At 44.6% G+C, this 25,176-nt stretch overlaps 1 protein-coding gene across 1 annotated transcript in view; it reads left to right on the top strand.

Annotated features, from left to right (window-relative positions):
* The first annotated feature begins 1,863 nt into the window (after positions 1 to 1,863).
* LOC306819020 (aryl hydrocarbon receptor-like) overlaps positions 1,864 to 25,176 on the top strand; it is a 41,310-nt gene continuing 17,997 nt past the window's right edge. Inside the window, exons 1-3 of the mRNA XM_079336776.1 lie at positions 1,864 to 2,086; positions 2,169 to 2,323; positions 10,571 to 10,758. Of these exons, the coding sequence (XP_079192902.1) occupies positions 2,265 to 2,323; positions 10,571 to 10,758 (247 nt within the window). The 5' untranslated portion in view covers positions 1,864 to 2,086; positions 2,169 to 2,264. The remainder of the gene's footprint in view (positions 2,087 to 2,168; positions 2,324 to 10,570; positions 10,759 to 25,176) is intronic.

Below are 25,176 nucleotides of genomic sequence, written 5' to 3'. Positions count from 1 at the left end.
TTGCATACAGTATAAACACTGAGATTGTTTTTCTCTCTCCAGACCCCAAACGACAAACACTGCATGAAAAACACAGCTCGTGTTTCTCGCTCCTTCTCGTCATTATTTCCGTCCAGAAGAATCTCGATGCGTGACAGCTCATGTTTACAACTGCGATGTTGGAAGTCAGCAGCAAATTACACAACCTGAGGAGTCATGATGAGAAGTCAAATGAAAAATAACCAAAAAGTTCCAGTTTACACAAGAACCTGACAGATGTTTGGGGAGGAATATTTTGACTTCTGAGCTGTGCTTTTTGGTTTGGTGAGTTGGTTTCCCGGCGTGCTGGAGCAAGTTAGTCACTGAGAACAAAAACACAATGATATATCACCTGACATCTTCTTTATTTAACACAATGAACAATACATACATTTTTCAAGTACATGACCCCGTAAACCCGCTTCACTTCACTCTGACAGAGCGTAGGAGGAAGGACAAATGGACAAACATGAAATAAATATGTACACAAACCTCGCCGGTGTCATGGCTTAAGAAAGTGACTTTCGCCAACACATGCAAAGTAAACAAGAGGGAAAAAAAGTGAACCTTCACCTGCAGATTTCTGCCCAGCGACAGAGATAAATTCACACTTAGTGCCGCCAAGTTGTGTGTTTTTACAACGTCAACCAAAATGTGACTGATGTTAGACTTTGTTTTCAACAGATGTGACAGCACAGGGCTGGGAAAGTCTCCTAAATGTCAACTTCTCAGGGAGAGCTTTTACTTTTGACCACCAGCTATTTCAATGCCAAATAAACAGAGTTAAAGTTTCACGAGATGTGTCTAAATCCAGAGAGCCGAGGGAAACCTGACGAACCTGTACCTCTTGAAAATGAGAAAATAATTCATCTTGAATCTTTGATTCTTCTTTGGCATTAATTAGATTGATTTATGACAAACCCCAATCAATAATAACCAGGTCGCACTGAGAGGTGTAACAGAGGTGAAGAGGAACATATCCCTTTGCTTCCATACTCATCGGATGAAGAAGGCCATGCAAACAAATCAAGAGTAACTCAGAGCGGGCAAGCATGTCCAAATATAACCCCCTGAAGTTGCCCAGAAAAAGATGACGAGACAAAAATAAACAGATTCCTGCTCTTAAGATATGTCCAAAGCAAGCCAGCAAAACAAAAACAAAGCCAAACATTGTGTTTAGTTCATCTTTACCTGAGAAAACTGAACTTACACACAAGTCATCACTCAAGTGTTTAGATGCCTTTTCACCAAAGTGAATGGTCCAAAAAAACAGGAAAATAATGTCATTCATCAATATGCACGTCAATTTATAAAAAGAAATAATAAAGTGATGACACATTGCTTTTTAGTTTAACTGGTTTGCAGAGGATTATGGGATACGGAGTTCTCTTAGTATAAACACGTGTCCTCCTAAAGGAAAGTGACGGTGTGAGACGTTGAGACATTTCTGTCTGAAAATGATCCATTGAAATGATGATTTATTGATTTTAACATTTGTTTATCAGGAGTTTGACATAATAATGAAAGTGAGTTCATTTAATTATTATTTAATTTAATTTGACGGAAAACCTACATTAATACAACAATATATTATTATAAAGGATATATTCTCTCTTAACTAGTATCATCAAAATATTGATATATTTATAGATTGTTGTTAATTCAATAAATCTGTAAAAATATAAATGCATTAAATACAATAACAAAACGCCTTCTTAAGGTCGTACCGGTTGGAATGTACTTTTCCTCTCATTCTCGCTCTGCGGTCTCGCTCTCATTTGACCTACATTTAGTCCACCTTAAATATTTCTGCACGAGCGTTTACAGTTCCTCACGTACCCGCGCAAGCTGCAACGGGAGCGCGCGGCAGCAGAAGCAGCAGCCAGTTCTGTCAAATCACAACGGGGGTGACGCGCAGGCGGAGGAGTCCGATCAGCCGTTTTTTACCGTCTAAAAGTCTCCGTGATCGCTTCGGTCCGGTGTGGAGACACTTTACCGTCGGATTATGAACCTTTATGATCTTTGGTTTCGTCTGAGGAACTTTTGAAGCAGCCAAACTAGATCCAAAGTACGTTTTTCCAACCAAGACGCGCACGAGAGCTAAGGACGTAATCGGAGATTTTACTAGTTTTATTTTTTTCTCTCTGCAGGGAAGAGAGTCTACTGAGCCCGTTTGGACCGGTCAAGGTTTGGACTTCTAACCTGGGATAAATTCACTTTTCCTCCTGGTTCGCTCTGAGTTCACCATGCTGACGAACACGGCGCTTTACGCAGCGAAGAAACGGAAGAAGCCAGTGCAGAAAATGTAAGTCAACAAGTTTAAAAGCACATCCATATATGATTTAAGTCGAATGGATCCACATCTAATCATGCAGTGAGTGCGTTTTTTGTTTTACTATACGCTGCTGTATGGCTCTCTGTACCTTCGGTTGGGTTTTGGTCACCCTGCTGTACTTTTACTCTCACTTATGAAAAGTTACATGTAAGACGATTCCTGCATATTTCATCAGTGCGCAGAGTCTCGAGGCTCATCCCTTCACAAACATCCATCAATGTTGTGAATCAGAGATGTCGAAGTGGGTACACACTATGGAGAGTGAAAACACCACTGAATGTATGCAACATACTCATATTTTATTTACATACATGTCCATAAAAGGTCATGGCTAATTGGCCCTTTCTTGCTTCTATTGCATTTTGATATTTTTTTTCTGCATAAAGGGTGGTCACAATATCAGATTTTAAATTTAAAGAGCTCAAACGATGTATTGGCACAAAGTATTGGGTAATAATGTTTTTCTAATGACTAAAAATGCAGTAAAATTCTGTCTAATGATTGTCTAAATTGCACAAATACATTGTGAACGTTTTGGTATTCAAACTTTACCAACTCATGTTCTCTAATTTAGACATTTCTCTTTCCCCTCCTGCTGCTTTTAGATTTGAGATACTTTTCGATATTATTGATCCTTGAAATAAAAGAGGTTGTAATGTTTAAAAGTTTATACTTGTGGTATTGAAGCTTATTAAGCATTTTGACAACCTTGATTCAAATAGCCAATTATATCAGGCCAGCACCAGAACACAAGAGATTCTTCTTTAGACGGCTTACAGCTGTGCAAACAGCTCCAGACTTAGTCACACATATGCATTACAGCCTGTCTGACATGGTCATAAGAGCAGTGGAGTAAGTTGTACTCTGTGCTTGCAATAGACGCTACATTGTCGTGAGTTGGATCCATAAGGCCATAAAGTCTATTTTCCCTGCTTGTGGTTATGCAATGTTGGCCGGCCAGACCGAGGTAATGTGAAGTGCTGAAGTCCAACAGGCCGACCCAGGGTGGAAAATCCAGAAAAGTGTTGCTCCAGGATTATTTTAATCTAATTATACAAACTGAGACAGCTGTGCTCTCCAGGCTGAATCCTGCAGCCGCTCTAAAAACACTTGAATACTCATCTGAACAAACTTTCTCTGTCGGTCTCTCTTTTTTATTTATGCAGACTTTTAAAAGGAAGAATCACTACAACAACTTCCTATGATCATCCTTTTAAATCTCTACTTCTTCATTCCCCTGGGATTTCCCCTCAAGGACCCCTTGAGGCCCTCAGGCCACAGTTTGAAAACAACTGCTCCTTACGAAACCAGAAAATCCTTCTTCTGGCTCGACTGTGCTGCAGAAAAGGGCTTTGTGCATGAAGAGGAAGCCTTGAACGCTTCTGTGAGGAGCCTTTTCACCATTGTTTTCTTTCTTTGTACTTGTGTGTTGTGTCCCATACCATTATGTCTGATTTCTCTGGATGTTTGTATATTCGACCGACTGTAAAGGTACTTTAAAAGCTTTGAAGGAAGGTTGCAGACTCTGACGTGCTTTGAAGAACCTGTTCAATGTGTGACACAAAAGTGAAAGTGATTGTGATACTGCAGTGTCAAGGAGTGCTTTAGGAGTTTGATTTGACATCATGTCGAGTTGCAGAAAGAATCAGAGGAATGCATTCAAACGTTTTTCATTCGTCAGAAGTTTTAGAAAAAGGTTTACTCAAATCAGCTTTTCACTCTGCAGCAGCTGCCAATTATCATAGATTCATCATAATGCTTAAAAGAAGCCTTCGGAGAGGTTTTCTAAACAACCATTAGAGAGCAAATTATAGACCCTGTGGTGATCCAACGAACCTTTTTGGGAGAGGTTTCCAAACAGTTTATCGTAAGCCCTTCTTGATGCCTTAAACACACTTTGATCAGGGTTTTTTAAAACATAATGCTCGATTAATACATTTAAAACTACTTGATGTCGGATTGTGCAAATAATCATGCTCAAACAGTGAATCAGAAAGCCTTTGTAAAGAAGCTTTTGGAGAAATCATGTCCAGAACAAATCCAGTATTATTGAACTGAAATGGTTCTACAAAGAGTCTTTTTAAGAAAGTACCATAAAGAAACATGCAGGACCCTGTATTATAGTGCTGCACAGAACCTTTAAAGTGTCCCAAGTACTTAAAGGGTTCAAACACTTCAGATAAATCTTGTTAATAACCATGTCAATCATCTGAGGCCTTGGCTTGTATTTTTAGGAAACCTTGGTAGTGCTTCAAAAACCAGTGGAGTCGACACAGAATACATTACATACACAATACAATAAAACATGAATTCATATCACATCTCCTCCGCTTTAGTGTAAATCAGTGTCCTCGCTCCTCTTCATCATGTGTGTGAAGTGTGCTGTTGTAAATCCACTCTGATCCTGTATTTGATCATGTCTATAAACCCCTCTATTTCAGCCCTGCTCAGAACAGGCTGTTTCTGTGTCTGTAGCTTTAAATATGTAAATGAGCTGTGTCTGGCCACGCCCCCTCTCTGGAAGGGCTCGGGTGTACTCGCTGCTTTCTGGCTCCATGTCCTATTGTTTACGGTGAGAAGGCAGACTCAGAGGGCAGAACAAACACCTAGCTGTGGGAGTGTCACCCACCTGGGGGAGGGGCTACTGCCCTTTGTGATGTCATGAAGGGAACATCTCCAAACGGCCTGTTTGAGCAGGCAGAAGACGAAGAGGATGGACTTTTCTCATCGTAGAGACAGATAGAGACACATGTTAGAGTTAGAGAAATAGTAATACTAGTATAATAGTATTATAATAGTAGAACCTTCTAGAGAACACGTTCATTGTTCCTCCGAGAGCCTTCATGATGCTTTAGAGATCATTGTGTTGATGTACTGAAAGAGTTAATCTGAGAGCCCTCATGGTGCAGTGAAGAACCCTTCCATAACCTCCGAGCTTCTCCGTCCTCCTCGCTGTGATTTTACCAGTTTGTGATTTTGAAACTTTAACAAGCCAGACGGAGTGTTAACTGCTCCATACAGAACCACAGCCCCCGCGCAGAGATTCACAGCAGAACCCTGCCAGAACCGCAGTTTCAGTGTGTGTGTGGTACTACCTGCATTAATCATAATCAGGACGTGGAGCGAGAGCGCTCTCACGCGATGTTTCCACGAGGGAGGAGGGAGGGAGGGAGGATGGCGTAATCTGAGACTCACTCTGTTTTTTTTTCTCCTCCTCCTCCGACTGCCACAACATACTTTTTTCCTGTCTTTCCTTCTGTGTCTCTGTGTGTTTTTTTGGGGGGTTGTTTCTTTCCTCCCTCCCTCAACACAAATTAACATAGTTCTGTGTCACGCAAACGGTTATGTAAGCCTGCCATGTTCTCCCGTCCGGGTTTTTAGGAAAAGTTTCTCTCAGGGAGTTTCTCTTTCTTTTTCCTCTGGAGTGAGTTACGAGGGTGAGAGAAAGTCTGTTTAACACACAGACGAGACTCGAGGCGGCGTTACAGCGCTGCACCCTCAGGCACTTTACCTCTTATCTTTACATGCTTTGTAAAAGTAGAACATTTCAATTTATGCCGATGTATGTCGATAATTAAATGTCCAAAAGTCTGTGTGCACTCACATCACACCCATCTGTGTTACTTTAACTTTATTTCAACATCCAGAGCCTCTGCTCTTTGGTATTCAGCCTGGAACCAGTTCTTTGGATCCTGGCTGCAGGGATTTGCTCCCATGCAGCCACAAAAGCCTAAATGAGGTCCAACTCTGATGTTTGAGGATAAGGTCTGGCTCTTTGTCGTTTTTCCTGTTCATGTTTAAAATGTTGGATGAGGTCGAGGATTTGGTTCCATCGCCCAGATTCTTCCCCCCCCCCTCTCTCTCTTTCTTTTTGGCGGTGCAGACGTCCAGGAGAAAGTTGAGATCCTCTGAGGCTGTTTGGGTTTGTTCTGTGTTTTTACATGTTGATTGTTTTCATTGTTGGTTCTTCTGTTAAAGCAGCTGAATGTGTGCAGCAGTTGAGTCAAAGACACGTTTCCTGAAGAGAACATCATATCGTATCTTTACCTGATACCGCCACTTGATTATTGGCCAGTAAACCTCTGATACTAACAGAAATAAAACACTTCACTCGCTCCGAGCTCTGCACTTTTACTCTCATATTCTCTAGATTGTTTGAGGAACAGTCACTATCAGGTGGCTCCTCTGGTGTGCATGCTTACACAGCGAGTTGATACCAGCCTGCCATCTGTCTGCACTGTTTTCTTGCTAATAGACTGTTAATCACCAACCAGCCGTCTGTGATAACACAGATGTTGCATCACTTTGCTCGATTCTGCTTCATATCATTCCCCATGTTGATAGTTTAACACTTCTCCATGTTGCTCTGTAAACTTTGTTCATCGTGCACTGATCTGTTGACTGTGTTTGGAAATTGCATCACTGCATCTCGTCCAAAAATGTCTCCTCTTCCCGGACAGTGCAGGGTCCATGAACATGTTGGCACTCTGCTCCAATACCTGCGTCCACAACAACGAGACCCGGAGCGCTCCCGCTTCTGAGTGCAAACGCAAACGGCTGATTTCTTAGAGAAGACAGATTCATCAGGTTGATTTACTGCAACCTTCAGCAGAGCAGCAGCTTGAAGTGAAAGCAGAAGAGTCTGTGATTGATTCAGCTGATACTGGCTGAATGCAAGAGGAGAAGTCGTTTTATTTCCATAGTGATGCACAGTGTTAATTTCTCCCAGTGAGAGAAGCAGAGTTGATCTCATCTAATTCTTTCTTTCTTGTGCAGCTGCAGCACAGAGAAGTAAAAACAGTGCAGTCAGATGAATGAGAGGGTTTGGTTAATGAATGTCACGGAGCTGTGACAAACTACGTGGTGAAGAACCCTGCAGCGCCTCCAGCTCACAACACTCTCAATGTTTCAGGAATGATACTGAGTGAAGCGTTCATTTCTTCACCAAACCAAACATCCACATATTTGACATGACAGCAACAAGTCTGAATAATAAGCATAGTGCATGCGCTCCATGTTCAGAGGCTCGTCCTCCAAGCAGGCAGCCCTGGTTTCAAATCCCGCCTGTGGCTATATTCCCCTCTCTCGCTCTCTCTTCCTTATTTCTTATCCTGTGTGTCTGAACTCTAAAATAAAGCCCCAGATCAAGCCTTTCAAAAAGTCTGCAGCACAAATGTTGTGTCCAGTAGGTTCTTCCTGTTTTGGATCTTAAGAGTGTCAAAGGAGTTTTAAGAAGCTGCAGACTTCTTAAAACTCACTATCTGCATGTTCCCCCTGTGTTGTACTGTGTGAAACCTGCATGTACCTGTGATTGGACTGAGGGTGAGCTCAGGAGGACAGCGTGGTCAGGGGTGAGCTGCTGCTTTGTTTGTTATTGAGTCAGAGTTCATGCTGAGTGTTAGTGCCTCTCTTATGACCGACATGTGACGGACATCAGTCTGTAAACTCCCAGATGTTACCACACCGCTGTAGGTCCAATCACATGTGAGCTATCTGTAGCTTTAATCCTCGAGTACTGGCTCTGTGATCGTCTTTTTTGGTCTGTTATCGCTGTGTCTGTATCATAGCTCCAGCTGGGAACCGATGCCAACTTCATATTTAGCTCCTTTTGTTCTGCAAAGGTGTCGTTGCCTCTTTGGAGACAAAGTGCCTTTGTGTGAACACAGGGGAGTGTTTCTGCAGGTCCAACACACACACACACACACACACACACTCTCATGTATAGATCCACGCCCCTTCCAGGCCTGATGGAGTAGATAAAGCGAGAAGAAACAACACTGGCCGCTCATTGTTCTTGTGCCGGCAGGAATGCAGCGATAGTCATCTCGGCTTGATTTCAGCAGATCTGTCGTATTCGGGGGTATTATTGGAAGCAGATGTTTTATTTACAGGAGGTGTGTGTGTGTGTGTGTGTGTGTGTGTGTGGGGGGGGGGGGGGTGGTCCACATTTTACACATTTATGTTACAGTTCAGACACTCACACAGCTAAATCCCTAAAACTCTTTCTGCTTCAAACATCTGGAAAAGGTCATCGACTTTACAAGAGAGAGATTTAAGGTGTGAAATCAGACTTCTGAAAGCACCAAAAAGTCCATCTGCTATTTTTACACCACGCCAGCTTCCATATTTAACCACCACTTTTCTGTTTCACAACATACTACATGTCCGTGTGGTCGGAGCTCTTTTTAAAGGAATTCTGCTCATATTTGGGAGCGATAAACAAGTCGTGCATCTGGTGATCAAAACATTCAGTTTTTTTTAAACAGACTGAGAAGAGAAGTTGTTTCAACATTTTGCACATTAAATTTAAAATGATCCGTGAGATCAAGTGGTTTGCTTTGTTATGAAGCATGCTCTGTTTGTTTGTGCTTGTAGTTTTTAATGAAGTCTTGCACACAGTTCATTTCTAAGCTCATATGCACAGCTGACATTTTTACCCACAATGCAGCAGGATTCAGGATGTAGTTGTCATATTTGATGCATGGTGGTCGAACCTGTGGCCGGTTGGGGTCTTTCATGTTGTCAGGGTTTTTCTTAGTCACTCGTTCCTGCAACTCCTGGCTGCACATTTTGAAGCACAAATCTCATGAGGTCAAAGGGTCAAAACCACAGTGCCAGAAAGTATGAAGTTCTGCAGGTTCACACACACACACACACACACACACACACACACACACACACACTCACACACTCACTGGCCTCACCTGACCTGAAACGCTTGGCGGATTCATCAGCAGGAACATCTGAAGCTGATTTAACTGGAGGAGCTGTGGAGGTGCAGCTGCAGGAACGTCGACCTGTAATCGACTCAACAGTCACAGGTTCGATTCCCCAGTCACACAGACGCCACAGAGACGATGCAGACACCTGACTGACACACTTCAAACGCAGTCTGCCGGGGTTATTAAGATGATTTCGCCCGTTGCTAATGAATGCATTGATGCAGAAGTGTGTGACGAGGGTTTGTTTGAGCTCAGGCTCCAGGAAGAAAAGTTTGAGATTGTTTGACTGAATTTCCACACCTTCATTTGAGATGTTTAGACAATGTTTGTTTCTGAATGTTGACTTTACGAGCCAACAAATAACCTCATTTTACAGACGGACTCTGGTGAACTCTTCCTCCCCTGTGCTGTGATTTCAGAGTCGAATGTTTCAGCTGTTTGGTTCATATCATGTGTGTTTGATCAGTCTTAGACACGTCACATGTGGTGCTCTTTCTGTCGTAGAAAGCAGAGGTTAAGAAGACTCGTCATATATTTATCAGTTTTGCAGCTTGTGGCACATTAACAGGAATCTGTGTTTCTCTTCTGACTTAAAGGGAAGTTTTGTCCTTCAGGTTAAATTATAGAGACTGTCTTTGAAAGGTGGGAAAGTTGCAGCAGAAGTCCTTCAACCTGTTCTGGTGTCCTGAAGGTGACTTAGAGGTATCTCCAGGCGGCGTCTCACGCCCTCTCTGTGAGGAGAGGAGAGAAAAGCCTCTCTGTGTCTGCTTTGAGTTAAAGACCAGGAGCTGTCGGGTTCACTCCAGGTCACCAGAGTTCAGATACAAACTGAGAGCTGCAGCCCAACACGCTGAACGTTTACCACAAACACCTCGTCCTGTTGGTTTCACTCTGCTGTCCTGTGCCCATGTTAAAGTTGGAGTTCAGCACCATGCTGCTTAAAAAACAGGAAACACCTTAAATAAACCAATGAACTTTACAAGAACCAATGAAAACAGAGGAATAAAGAGCCGTGGAGTGCGCGGCCTCGCCTGAAGCTAACGAGATAAACAAGATGCTCAAAGAGACGTGGACGACCTTTCAGGTTTTTCAGCTTGTTGGTCTTTGTGAGACAAACATCCTGACCTCCTCCACACTCTGGGATATTAAGGGGAGAGGGATTAGCTCTTTTTACCGTTCACTTCAGTGACTTTCTGTGAATCAATCTGAACGTTTTCGAAGCCCACGTCCGAAGGGAGACTCTCCACTTCCTCTCGCGCTGAAGATTTGTAAACTTCAGTACTCAAACCACTTCAGCAGGACACAAATATCCAGTTTGTTGTTGTGCAGGGTGACTGGAGAGGTGATAAACAAGCTCAAAGGACTGCTGACCCGGTTGCCGTGGCAACCCTGTAGGAAGCAGGCGGACCGTGCCTGTGAGACAGCGATCACTCTCCACTAACTCGTTCGTCTCTGTTGCTGTGTTTGAACTTTTTCTCCTTTCTGCTTCTTCCAGCCCAAAACCCCCGCCTCCAGATGGCGCCAAGTCCAACCCGTCCAAACGCCACCGCGACCGCCTCAACGGCGAGCTGGATAAACTCACCAGCCTGCTGCCCTTCACCGAGGAGGTCCGGGCTCGGCTGGACAAACTGTCCGTGCTCCGGCTCAGCGTGGGCTACCTGAAGGTCAAGAGCTTCTTCAACGGTGAGTCTGTAAACCATGAATCACGCACGTGGCAGGTCATACACAGATATCCATCCTCTATATGATGCAGCTGCTGTGTGAGAGGATGTGATGTGTCGATCTGCTCTCTCGCTGTCTGAGCTTCAAACATGTTTAAATCTGTCACTTTTCCTCGTTCGTCTCTCGGAGGTCAGCTGAGATTTGAAGCTCGAGGCAGAAACAAACCCAAGAATGAGAGTGCAGTGAGTGTAAGAGGAGACTGTTCAACTTTATTAGATTTCAACTTTTGATTGAATTATACATGGAATCCTGTGTGAAGCTCGGGATGATTCATGGTCGTCTTCACGAAAACAAACAGAGAAAGGAACATTTGTAACATAAACAAGGGATTTCTTCTCTTCGTGTTGATTTTAATGTGAATATTTTATCATTTTAAAACATTTTTCTGCAGCACAAACTAGAAATACTTCCAACAAAAGGCAGTAAGAGAGGTTCAGGGAGCACAGGACTTTCCCGGCTGGATAATGAGGAACTCTTTGGTGGAATCGATGGGAGTCTTTGTTCCACATCAGTCCTGGCAGCAAACTGAGGCAGATATGTCATCGGCTGGCGAGAAATCAGTGAGTCATTGCATTGACTAACGAGCTGATCAGAGCCCTGCAGACATGCCGTGTTTGAGCTCTTAGTAAGTTATGAAAACGTGTAAAAACAACGCAGCAGAGTGAAACTCTGTCGTCTGGTCGTGTGGCTGAGGAGACTCACAGCAGCACGCTGCTTTGGACCCATCGTTTATTTGGCAGCGGGGGTCACTTAGTGTCGTCTGAAGGTTTGGCCTGGTGTCTGTCAGACGTCTCCTGCAGGGCGGGTGATCTCACCGAGTCTCTCTGTGCTTTTATCCTGACATCAGACCTGTTTTTTATCGCTCAAATATTCCGGATGAAGGAGAAGAATCTGAACCAGGGATAAGATCATGAAGTGAGCCGTCCTGAAGGTGAAAAGATGACCTCCTTTGGGTTACTCGGACCACTGGTGTGTTCTCTTGTTCCAAACGTACAGAAAGCTCACATTTTTCTTCAAGTTTTCACTCCCCCCCTCCTCCCTCTCCGAGGTTTTGGCAGCTGATCCATCTCCCTCCCCTCCCACCGAGCCCCACCCATTTCCTGTGGCGGCCCCTGCAGCACCCCGGGCCCCCTTTTCCTTCAACTGTTCAGCCTTTTTCCTCATCGACTCTGAAGTTCACTTCTCCCCTCCTCCTCCTCCTCCTCCTCCTCCTCCTCCTCCTCCTCCTCCTCCTCCTTCTCCGCCTCAAACAAACGCTGCAGGAGTCCAGTTTGTTGTTGCAGCGGGGAGGCCTGTTTGCACAGCAGGCCTGCACACGGACAACTCTGAGCTTTATGCATTCATGAAGCTCTGCAGCACGCCGATCTCTGCTGCTTCAAAGCTTTCACTTTAAGCTGCATTTAAAGTGCATTGTGGTGCATGTGATTATCCACATTTAAAGCTTCTTTAAGCGCTTAAAAGTTCTCATTAAAGCTGCTTTTGAAGTTGTATTTTCATGATATAATAACAAGTTTCTTTGTCTACCTGCAGATGAGTCCAGGGAGACAAACGAGCTCTGTCTGCTCTTGTTTTTATTTTCTCCCGCTGCCCTTTCTGGCTCTTTATTATCGTCTTAGAAACGCCACTTGAGTTTTTATAACGGGACATGATGTGGCGTCCAAGACAGAATAGTCGGGGGACATCACGTGCAGTCGCTCACAGTTGTGTAATTCATCAGACTGTCTCAGTGAACACCTGCAGCTTCTCCTCAGGTCTCTTAGCTTTCCTCTAAACTTGATCACAAACCTTATTTGTATTAAGCGACCTTTAAAACATCCGACGATGAAGTTTAAAAAGCACTTGTAAAAGACTTGCATAAAACAAAGTCAGGAGAGCACGCCATAAAAGCACGAGGGCCGTGGGGAAGGAACAAAACGTTTCAAATGAAAGCAGCTCCATTAAATTCAAGTTTCACGAGAAAACTGAAGCGACGCTGCTGCTCAAATGAAGAGTTGACGTTCCATCGAAGTCGTGTTCGCTCCATCCAAATCACGACGCTCCAACGCCTCTCTGGTTGAGGGACGACCGAGCCGTCCACGTGACTGAATATTCTTCACGTTTGGACTTTGGGCCTGTGAAACCCTGATAGTTTGAAGTCGACTGTTGATTTTCAAGACGGACAGATAGAAAAGTTTCGTTTGAACACAGCTCCCATGATTGTCCACTTTGATTGAGCTGACCATCGGGCTGTGCACACCCAACATTGGATCTTTATTCCTGATATATCTAAAGCGGGTGTGTTGGATGGAGGAGGTCTGATCACAGACGTGTGTGGCCTCTGTGCCGTCCAGACGCTGCTGGCTGCAGAAGTTCATCAATTAGATCATTCTTCATGAGGAATTCAGACAAACCACAAGACCTCGGCGGCTGACAGAGTCTGCAAACAAAGAGGAGCCTCCTCGGCTGTTATTCAAACACGAGACGATCTCACTGTGATAGAAATCTGAAAAGTGGCGGACAGACGGACGCCCACACGCAGCGACCGAAACCTGCGTTCAAAAAAAAAGAAGGAAGAAGTGATTCATCTGCTGAAACAGGCCGAGTGTCTGTGGCTGCGGCGGCGTACCCAAAAACACCAGAGACCGTCTGATGGTGAATTTCCCAGCATGCCTGTCAGTGAACAAAGATGACCCGGGAGTGCAAAGGCTCATGGGAAGGCCAGGGCGTCTGTTGGCCGACAGGATGTGGCTGAGAAAGGAACGCTGTGTGTCCGTCCGCCGGTTCCCTCCGGGCTGAGCCGCAGGACGAGCACAGGGGCTGATGGGAAATGCCCGAGGGTTCGATCCCATGAACGCCGCTCACAACAGGCGCTTTGTTCAACACTGAGGCCGATTTCTGAAGCAGACCTCCCTCATCTTCAGACGCGGCACACTTTTCTGACCCCGGGTCTGCCTTCTCTTCGACGCCACACTATTGAATGTTTGCACTCGTACAAACAGAAAGTAACCAGCCAGAAGGAGCTTCAAATATCGTTAGATAAAGAGAAATCAAATAACCATGAACGGGCAAAACATCCCGAAGCAGAAAACCTCAAATCACCAGAAAAATGTGTAATGCAAGAAAGATCAGGAAGAGACGAAACAAGTACAGAACGCTCTGAGGTAAATGAAACGGCCCATGAAGAAGCTCAAACACACCTGTGTGTGTGTGTGTGTGTGTGTGTGTGTGTGTGTTTAAAATCAGTGCCGATGATTTTGAGGTCTGGTGTTTGTTCGCTCGTCGTGCTGCTGCTGAGGCCCCGGCAGAGACGATCTCTGGCTGTGTGAGCTGTAATTTGTGGTCTTATAATAGCTTGACTCGACTTCCCTCCTCGACCGGGCCTCAGGAAACACACACTTACACACACACACACACACACACACACACACACACACACACACACACACACACTGACTCATACATGCATGCATACACACTTTTGTCTTTGTTACAGTATTTTCTTTCTCTCTGCTCATGCGTTTTCCAGATGTGTCTCCAGGCCGATCTTTGTTCCCAGCAGAAACCTTTTATAATACGTTTGTTTGGCTTCACACTCACAAACTTTAACGTGTTTTTGGGGGCTTTCTTCTTTCAGATTATAACAGTGGATAGATTTGAAAACCAGGAAAGAGAGAGAGAGAGAGAGAGAGAGAGAGAGAGAGAGAGAGAAAGAAATGACTGCAGATTAAAGGAGCCACAGATGGGATTTGAACCTGGGACCCCCCTTACATGGGGGCGCGCACGCTAACCACTGGCCCACCTGCATGGGTTCTCTGATTGAATGATTGATTAGATGAAGGGCTTGTGGCTGCAGTTTGTTTCTCTCTCTGGATGAGTAATGTAGGGAAGCACATCCACTTTCACTGAAGAGGATTTAGACGAGAGAGAACTGGTTTGTGTCTGAGCATCAATATTTGTATTGGCAGGAGGGAGACCGGTCGACAGAGAGACCTTGAAAACAAACCGGTTCTGACGGCACAGACAGAAGTAAACGAAAACAGAGGAGAGAAGACGAGCAAAGCGAGCCTTTCACACCGCAGAGACGTGTTAATGTAGCGCAGAGACCTGTCTTTGTTTGGTGCCATTGTTGTGTGAGGAGTCCTGGAATCAGTCCTGGAAAAGGTCCTGGAATAAATCCAGTGTGATAAGATTGAGCTGCAGACCCTCTGCAACGAGGAGCGCAGTCAAAACAGCAGACAGGAGGTCGTGTAGAAACCTGCCCAGGCATCCGGGGAACACCAGAGTGTGTGTGCGTGTGTGCGTGTGTGCGTGTGTGTGTGTGTAGAGCAGTTTGTACTCCGAGCTGCTTTTAGATTCACCGTTTTATGTTTTGTCTTTTCCACTTTCTGTTGTACATTTTTCAGCACTTTTAAAATGAAACGATTGGCAGATGTTTCGCTCCTCAGTCGTATCTCAGTGACATCATCGGTTTCTGGCTTCTTAGTTTTCGTGCCACGATGTTTTCGTGCCTCCTCCTCGTGCAGACAACAATCATGGAGCTGGTGAACACGGCCCGGCTCTCTTTCATGTGCCCACTGACTCAACACTGACTCATCTTGTACCCACAATGCTCAGAGTGCAGGTCCACTTTTTAATGTGCAGCCGGAGAGAACAGAAGTGAGATGCGTTCATGTTTTAGTGCGACGCTTCAGCTCCGCCTCGTAAAGATGCCTCTTTTATCTCTGCTGCGATGCAAATGTCGTGTTTTGCATCGTCGTCTCGCTCAGCTGTCCCGCACAGACCCGAGACGAGCGAGAGGCACGGAGCGACGACAAACGTGTCGTACCTGAAGGTAAAACTGCAGGAGAGAGAGAAACGCAGCTTCACACTCAGGAGGATAAAAAGTCAGAGAGCTGTTGGAGGCTGTCTTTGGCTCAAACTCAACCCGACCTGTGTGAGAGGTCAGAGCAGAGGTCACAGCACGGCCTGGAGATGAGAGAAAGGAACAACCCACCCAAGGCTCTCTGTCCACTCTGTTTGTTTTTCTTGCATGTTTTCTACACTTGGAGCTGCACAGAGGACTCCGAATAAATGACCTAAAATAAATCAAATGGAAGATTTACAAAGAGAAAGTCAGGAGGAAAAAACCAGCAGGAAGATTCAGAGCGTAATGAAAAGCAGCTCCGAGGAGGAGATGAGTTGAGACGCAGAGCTCCACGTGCTGCTCGGTGAATCGGGGGAAACCTGTAAAACATGTTGACTAATCCCTCCGCTGTGTCTTACAGGAAGTTATGTTTGTCAGAGGAAGTCAGGGCGGGAGGAAGCGCCCGGGGCGAAGTCATGGTGCAGAGAAAAAGGTGTCTGCTAACCTCTGATCCAGCCACAGCAGATAGTGCTAAAACAGGGCTCGGATGGACATCATGTGCTCTCAGTCTGCAGACCAAAACAAAACAAAGATTAAACCTTGACTTAGTTTAAATCAGACCAATAAAGCGTTTTTTTAGTGCATTAAGAGACTCGGCTAAAAGCTTCAGCATTTCTTCCCAAACAAACTCGACAGCAGCTGATTTCAATCTGCAGCTGGAGAGCAGCAGCTAATTAATGAAACGAGTCAAACGAGCCGCTGGTTGTGGTGATTTGTCGGATGAAAACCAGCAGACGCTCGTGCAGCTGCTGCACACGACTGCGCTGCATGTAGCTGCAGATCTCCATATGTTGAAGCCACTGTTTGTGATTTCGATGTTTTATTGTTTTTTTATTCTGCAGCAGAGGCAGTTATCGGACGCTTGTTGAGAGGAAAGTTTTGGAATCTGATCCCTTCTGTCAGTTTATCAGTTTGCTGTGCAGAGTGGGGAAAAGAAACGTGGATAAAACGAGTTTTTCAACACATCAGTTCAAATGTGCCAGTGTTAGCACGAGCTATGACACCTTCACCATCCTGTGACTGAACACGTTTCTAAAGTGAGCACGAGACGGGACAGTTGAACATCATCGACACTGACTGATGAAGTCAAAACGAGAGGAAGAGACGTCGTATATTGTGCAGAAACGAGGCAACACTGACTCAGACAGTTTGAGCCTCTTCAAGTCAAATAAATAAAGTCACGTAAATATTTTCAAACACTTGTCTCTGAGTCAGACTGAGAATAAATGAGCGAGCTGGACGGAGTGTGTGGAAACTACAAGTGTTTGAAATGATTAATGATTTATCGACCAGTTGATTTATGACGACACTCTGAAGCTCCTTTGATGGCGGCAGATGTTTCCTTCATCAAGATGTTTGAAATGATAGTTGAGAGCGACGTCGTCTTCCACAGACGTCTGAACATGAGGATAAAGTCAGAGCCTTTCTGTCATGATCTCATTTTCCTCAGAGGAACAAGCTGCTTCCTGACTTCACTTCCTCTTTATCGACCTGAATCTGTCGCTCGCACTCGGCTCCTCCTCTTGGTCGATACTCGGAGATCTGCTGATTGACGAGTCTTCAGAGACGCCGTCCAATGGCCACAACAAGAAAGTAAAAGCACATGTTTTATTCTTGAACGCTCGAGACAGAACATCTCTGTGCAGGAGGAGACGCTTAATGATGAATGTGTGAGAGTAGTTAGAAAACGTCTCTCTGTCTCCACACACACATCTCCACCTGCTCGAGTTCAGAGTTCCATGAGGAAGCAGATCCTGGGAGGATGGTTAAAGTCCTTTCATGCTCATCAGGAGCTGTCTGAGGTCAACACCTGCTTTTACAATCTGCAGTCTCTTCACCTGTGTGAACACAGGCTGCTGATCTGTAATATCTGAGTCTCTCTCTAGAGAGGGTGGATCCTGGTCTTGTGGAGAGACGCTTCATGAACCCCCTCATCAGGAGCGAGTTTGGATCCATGAAGGTGTGAGCGGCGTGCTGGTCTGGGACTCCCCCCGCTCTCGCTGCACGTCTGGAGCTGCAGCGGTTCCACGCTCTTTAATGACAGGGAAGTGAGCTTGGTTCAATCTTTAGGGTGGAAAATTACTGGCAGCCTCTCGGCCACACCTCCCTCCTCCTGAATGAGAGTTTACATAGGCAGCCAGGCAAGTATGTGTGGCTCATTAAAGAAACGAAGAGCTGCCGGAGTGCCAAAAGAGACGACAGGGACTCGGTCTGCTGCTCATCCCTGCACACTAAATCTTCCATAAGAGCTCATGTGTCATCATGGAGGAGGACTCTCTGCTTTCTGCATCACTTCAAAGCTTTATTGGTCATTTCTGACATTTATGAGTCTTTGGCATCACAGGCCTGTTCTACGCTGCAGGAACTTGACTGAGAGAAAATCTAATTACTGCAGCGACTCTTTATTGTAATTATACATTCAAGTGGGCTGAGAGTGCAGAGACAAAGCTGGAGTGATTATATCTCTCAGCGTTGGTGCAGCGGGAGTTTGACTCGCTGCTAAACTAAATATCTGCAGGAAAACCTCGAGTTTAAAGTTGACTTTGATTTGCATCGTTCAGACACTCGGCACAAATATAGCAGAGTAACAAAAACAAAGTTTAAGCTCCTTCTGGGCCGATTTCAAAACAGCAGCTTTTTCTTGCTGCAGCAGAGACTGGATATCTTCTGGATGTGTTTGTGTGTCAGTTCACACAAGTATTATAGGAACGTTCTTCTTTCCCTCTGTCAGATAGAAACTGTTCTAAAGCCTGACGTCCTTCTGCTTCATGCAGACATCTTTATTCAGTGAAGCAGGGAAACTGAAAAAGCCTGTCCGAGCAGATCTCCCGCACCGCGTTTCCCAGCTCTCTCTCCCAAACCGTTTCTGGGAAGATTTTTTAATCTCTGAAATCAAAGTTGTGTAAATGATAGGGATATGAGCCACATGCTGAGCCAAGCCTGCGTCATCACGCCGAGCTCTTTGTCGTGTTTGTGAGTCTTTGAAAACTGCACGGCTGTGATCAGACGCTAAAGAAAAGTTTGAAAAGGAGGAAGGAAGAATGTGCGTCCCCCTGAGCAGAAAGGTGTGAAGGAGATTCACAATCGCTTCTATCTCTGTGGAATCAGCAGCCTGCACGACTTTCATCTGTTTTCACGTCTCCTGTTTGACGCTCACATTCAACACGTCTGATTTTCACTGTTTCTTATTGTCCTCACCTGGAACATGCACACACACTCGAAGGCTGACGTACGTGTGTGTGTGTGTGTGTGTGTGTGTGTGTGACGGTTTACAGTAGGTAATCCAGCTTCAGGTGTTGGCGTGTCGCTGCAGGATCTACCCTGCCTCTCAGAATCAACCTGCAGATTATCACAGTTTTTATAATGTTTAAAAATGACTGTCTGACACTAAACGAACGAACAGCCGAGGTTTTTTTGAGTCACTTTAAATTCACTTCATGTTGAGTGATGCAACAATCATTTAAAATTCATAAACTAAATGAGAAATAAACTTCTTGTGTTTGACTGAAATGAAGCTGAAGCCTCTCAGGAGGATGAAAATGACTCATCGTCTCAGATCTTTAAATCAAACTTTATCGTAAGTCAACATGAAAATCTTCACGATGCAATTAAAAGATTTTGTCGTAATCTGACAATAAATGAGCTCACGGTGGAAAGTTTCAAGAATTTAGTGCAAAAAAAGTCTTGAGGCAACTTCATTGATGAAGACGGTTTCATGAAGAGGAAGAGGAGGATTTTTCAGGGACATTTACAGTCTTGACTCGAGATGTCTTGGTCTTGTCTCGGCACGCTCCTGTGCCAGATAATCGATCGTCATCGGATAATTAGCTGTCGCTTCATTGGTCACAAAACAAACATTTTAATGCGCAGGAAGTCGTTAGCATGCTCATCATGAAAAGTGTGATTATAATGTGATTCTGTGCAGGAACCCTCTGTCGATGTCGAGGAAATCTGTCGGCCGTCATCCCGGTTTTAAACTCCTCTCTCTCTCCTCCCGTGATTCGCTGCTCCTCTCCTTGTTTACATATTTGAGCTCCTGCAGATGAAAGAGGAGCCGGCGCCTCCTTCCAGCTGGTTCAGACATGTTGGCAAACTGGCCTTCCTCGCCGCCGGGCCCGTACACCAAAACAATGGCTGTGTAATCGCAGTATACGCTGTGAAGAAGGCTCTGCAGGAAACATACTATAATAAACACTGACTCTGCAGAACACATGGACGGAGGGTCACTGTGAAGGTGTGACGCTAAGGGGAATATCCATGGACTTTAAGATGATGGAGTTAAGAGCAGAGATCTGGAAGATGACTATCTCTGTACCTGGATCTTTATTTCTAAACTGGAATCATTCTCTGCACTTATCATCTCACACAGCTGTGATTGCATGGATTATAATCCCTGGTTTCTAAATGACATGGACGCACTCTCTCTGTCTTTAAACGTTTGCATCGTCCCTGGGAAACATTTCGATAGATAGATACTTTATTGATCCCGAGGGAAATTCAGTTTCGCACAAACTTTGCAGCTCTTTAATTGCATTTCATATCATTTCCTTGCAAAACAAAAACATTAGATTCCACTTATCCACCTGGAAATAACTCCCGCTTTTGTTTGTGTATTCTAAATTAGTTTTAAACCTGCAAATGTTTAGTAACTCCAGCTAGGAATGCAGGAAGTTGGATGTCTAATTAACTCTCTGAAGCAGCGTTTTTGGATGCAAATGTATTTCTCTGTGTTCAGAGGATTCACTCATGAGAGTAGTTTGAAACAGGCTGAGTGGAATATGTTTACACTTGTCTTATCTAAGAAGAATAGTTTTGAGTAAAACGGATTATTTCTTATCTGTCTCGTGTAAATCAAAGGTCAGAGTCATCAATAATTAGCTGCAGGACAATTAACACTTAATAATAGTTATAATTTCTCTTTAGTTCAACATTGATTTGAAACAGTTTGAGGTGAATATTTCCTGCAGCTCAGGAGGATAAATCCTGAATAAGTCATGAAGTTGAGCTCTTGAACTCTGCAGCAGAAAGGAGCAGTCGTCCTCACACTCGCACATACGGCCGTCCCCCCCCCCCTCTGCCTCGGCTCCTCATGTGCTTCAGCAGCTGACGGAGCTCGTGAATGATCGGGGTGTGCAGCAGCGCTCTGCAGACGTATTTTTAGCCGTGGGTGGTGTGTGTATGGAGCCAAATGAAACCTGTCGCCCTCCCCGGGATGCTGAGTGGGAGAAGGTGAGAGATTCCCGGACCCCGACGGACGGATTCGGTGTCGCATGTTTAGATTTTTGGCTCATGGGTTCAGAGATCACACCCAAAGTCACGTATATATGAAGGCAGAGAGTTCCTTTAAAGAGACAGAAGCTGCTAAATGATGGAATATATCTTTCAGCTTCAGCAGCTGTTAAAATGAGAATAACTGTAGACAGACGGAGGAAGACTATGATGTTGTGATTTTGGTGTTTTTTGATATAACAGACAAATGATCCAAAACATTTAGCTGCAAAGTGTTGCAAAGCAGCCCACTTTGTGTTTTAAATTCACAGCAGAGATGACCCCCCCCCCCCCCCCCCATGTTGATGCCATCCAGAGTCTGTCGCTGCGTCTGGGACGAGCGGCTCCCTCCGGTCCCACTCTGGATGTTTAGGTTGGGAGAGTTCTGTGGCCAGGCGGACTCAGAGTTTACATTGGAAGAGGCTCGTTCCCAAACTCCATAAATCTATTTAGGAAAAAAGAAAATGGAAGCCTGCTGTCTGTTGAGCAATAATAATTAAAGTGGAGCTCTGCTTGTGTCGTGTGAGGGAAGATGTCTGCAGGCTGAGAAAGTCTAACTTTGATCTCTGGCAGAAGAAGGTGTCTGCTCCTCTGATCCACGTCAAGAATAATACTGAGGGTTCAGCGAGTTCAGCTTTCTGCAAAGTTTCCAAACTGTACTCTCATCGGCTTGATTTCATTTAATCTAGTAAATGTTTTGGTTGGTTTTCAGAGCCACAAACAAACGGAAAAATGCCCCCCTTTTTTTTTTTTCTTCGAGTTTGGCTTTGGCATTTCTCGAGGACATGCTAAAAAACACATGTAGAATAACTCCTGGCCAATAATTAGATTTAAAACTTGCCTTCATGGTGGAGTACAGAAGGAGTGGCTCCTTTTCGAGACACTCAAAAACACGCAATTACAACACAGTGTAGTTTGTGGATTGCGTGTTCTCATGTGATAATCATGAGCAGATAATTATGCGCTGGACACAAAGCGAGCTCGTATTGAAAACTCAACGTGCGCTCACAGAGCCTTATTCATGCAGACCTGACGATGCTGCTAACGTGCAAGCTGCAGTAAAGGTCCTAAATAAAGCTAGAGGTCATAGGTCACCTGTGGAGTCTGTGTTTATGGTTCACATTCAGGATGTGAAGTTTAAAAAAAGAAGTGTGAGGATTTAACTAATGATTTCTTTCCTCTCTTTCATGTCGGATGACCTCGCCCTTCCTCTGCACTCACCTGACACAGGTAAGAGCACTTTAAGTACACACCATTGTTGACTTGCTTGTTGTGTTGTGAACTCCGAATGGTTCGGATGAAGATCAGTGAGAACTGTTACTTTGACTTTGAGTGACATTCCTGGTGTGGACGTGCGACGACGGACTCACCTGTCCTGTTTGACTGCATTCACCTCACTCTGTGTCCTCATCTGTGCTGTTGTCAAAGCAACAACATCAGTGTGCACAAAGACTGGAAACAACAAGCACAAATCGGTCCCTTCCTCGTCTGAGAGTAACACCAACACTCTGGTGGTTTGTGTTTCTCCGAAGCCTCTCTGATACTGTAATATCTATAATTTGATCTGTTTGGCTCTTCACACTCAGCACTTTGTCTTCCTGTGTTCTTCCTAAGCTGTCGTCTGCAGCTGGTTCATTCGAAGGGACTCTTTTCATTTCAAACTGGGGGAAAAGCTCAGATTTGATTTCGGAGGATTTTCTGCTTCTCCAGAGTGTTTCTCTCCAATGTGATAAGGAGGGATGATATCTAATATTTCATAAAAGACTAATATTATCTGTGTCTATGTTCCACACAGGTGTGCAGTCTGGATGTGATTGTGTGGGAGGCTTTAGGGAGCGAACAGTCTTGATTAAACGTCCAGCTCCAGTTTCCACTCTGTGCTTTTAAAGTGTGATAAACTCTATGCCTTGGTTTCTCTGGCTCGTTGTTCAATGTGTTTGTTAGTGCATCATATAAACATTTATAGTCTCATCAGAAGCTCAGTTATTCCAAACTTAACAAATTTATGGACTGAAACCTTCAAATGTTTCAATGTTCTACCAAAAGAGAGCAGAAGAAAGTTTAATCAGGTCTTTTTTTAATGTTTCTGACTTCATTCATGACAGTTTCAATTCCCTCGATGGTCTGAAGATCATGGATATGTTTAACAGTGACAAATAGAAGAGTCTGTGATGAGACTTTTTAGACAACCTGGTCTTGTCTTCCTGCTCAGGAGGCTTCACTTCCTTTGGTTCGCCCTTTTCTCTCGCCTAAACTTAACCTACATTACATCTCTAAAAATCAAGCCGCCCAGCGTGGTTGGAAACATTGTGTGTGTGTGTGTGTGTGTGTGTGTGTGTGTGTGTGTGTGTGTGTGTGTGTGTGTGTGTGTGTGTGTGTGTGTGTGTGTGTGTGTGTGTGTGTGTGTGTGTGTGTGTGTGTGTGTGTGTGTGTGTGTGTGTGTGTGTGTGTGTGTGTGTGTGTGTGTGTGTGTGTGTGTGTGCGCGTGTGTGTGTGCGCGTGTTTGTGAGTTTCACCACAGTGGCAGCATGGTGATACCACTTCCACCTCGTGGTACCCGCAGCACATGGCTTCATATTTGAGGAGAAACCGTCTTCTTTGATTGAAGGTGCCAAAACCTTTTTTACAGAAGTGACACTTTATTTCAACCCTTCTGTTGTTCTAAACTCATGACCGAGATATTCAAAAGCATCTTTAAAGGTCACATGACCTCCTCCTCTTCAGGTGAAATCAGTGTCCTCGCTCCTCTTCATCATGTGTGTGAAGTGTGTTGTTGTAAATCCACTCTGATCCTGTATTTGATCATGTCTATAAACCCCTCTATTTCAGCCCTGCTCAGAACAGGCTGTTTCTGTGTCTGTAGCTTTAAATATGTAAATGAGCTGTGTCTGACCACGCCCCCTCTCTGGAAGGGCTCGGGTGTACTCGCTGCTTTCTGGCTCCATGTCCTATTGTTTACGGTGAGAAGGCAGACTCAGAGGGCAGAACAAACACCTAGCTGTGGGAGTGTCACCCACCTGGGGGAGGGGCTACTGCCCTTTGTGATGTCATGAAGGGAACATCTCCAAACACTTTCTGAAGAGTGGAGCAGGCAGAAGACTGAGAGGAAAAGAGGAACATGGGGAAGAGGATTTTACAGAACATGTGACCTTTAAAAAAGTAGAATTAGCCACATCAGGTGTTTAGTGTTGATTTTATCAGGTGATAGAATCTTCTCTGGGTTTCACCGCCCGCCGCCGCCGCCGCCGCCGCGCGTGTGTCAGGAAGCTGCCGGGGTCGGTCGGGTTTTCCTTTGAGTCACTCGTTTGTTTGTTTTTCTGTTTTAAGGCGATTAAACAGCTCAGAAGTTTTTCTCTGAACAGAATCCAAACGTGTTTCTCTGGTGATGCTGAATCTGACTTTTTGTCTTTTTTGGGGGCTTTACGACTTTACTGACTGTTTTACTTGCTGTTGGTCCGAGGAGACGCTCATCTATTTTACTGACTTAATGAATCATTTACAGGCTGATTTATCTGCTTTCTGACTGGCTGCGTTTTAAACCAATTTACTGCCTGAATGACAAGCTGACGAACTGGTTTACCTTCCTGTTTATTGGGCAGATTTTGGACCAATTACTGCTTGAGTTTCTGCTTTACTGACTGGCTTACCACCTGGTTAACAGGCTGGATCCTTGACCAGTTTACTGACTGGGAAACCAGTGAACTGACTGATTTGAATACCATGTAATCAGCCTAACTTATTGATTCCATTATTGCCAGATAGTGGTGAAAGGTTTAATGAGACGTGTTTTTATTGGTTTTGGAGCTGAAATTTAAAAAGGGCGATTAAGGACGAGAGACATTGGAGCGCAACTTATCACTCTGACATGATCAGACACACACACACACACACACACACACACACACACACACACACACACACAGACGCTACAGAAAGCACATTAGATCGAGCCAACTCCTCAGATCCAACTGATAATGTTTCCATTTTAAACACACACACACACACACACACGCACACCTCTGCCAGGAACACAGTGTATCACTCATGTTGTCAGGGTGTGTTCTCTTTACTTGTGTGTGTGTGTGTGTGTGTGTGTGTGTGTGTTATCGTACATGTCTTTGCACCTTTTATGTTATAACTATATGTTTGTGTATCTTTAAACACACACATGCACGTCTGTATTTAAGTCTGCATACATGATTGTGCAGCTGTGTGTTTGTGTGTGTATA

The sequence above is a fragment of the Symphodus melops genome, assembly GCF_947650265.1.
Source record: "Symphodus melops genome assembly, chromosome: 23".
Taxonomy (NCBI): Eukaryota; Metazoa; Chordata; class Actinopteri; order Labriformes; family Labridae; genus Symphodus; species Symphodus melops.
The sequence above is the reverse complement of the archived record's forward strand: the minus strand, read 5'-3'. Positions and strand labels throughout refer to the sequence as shown.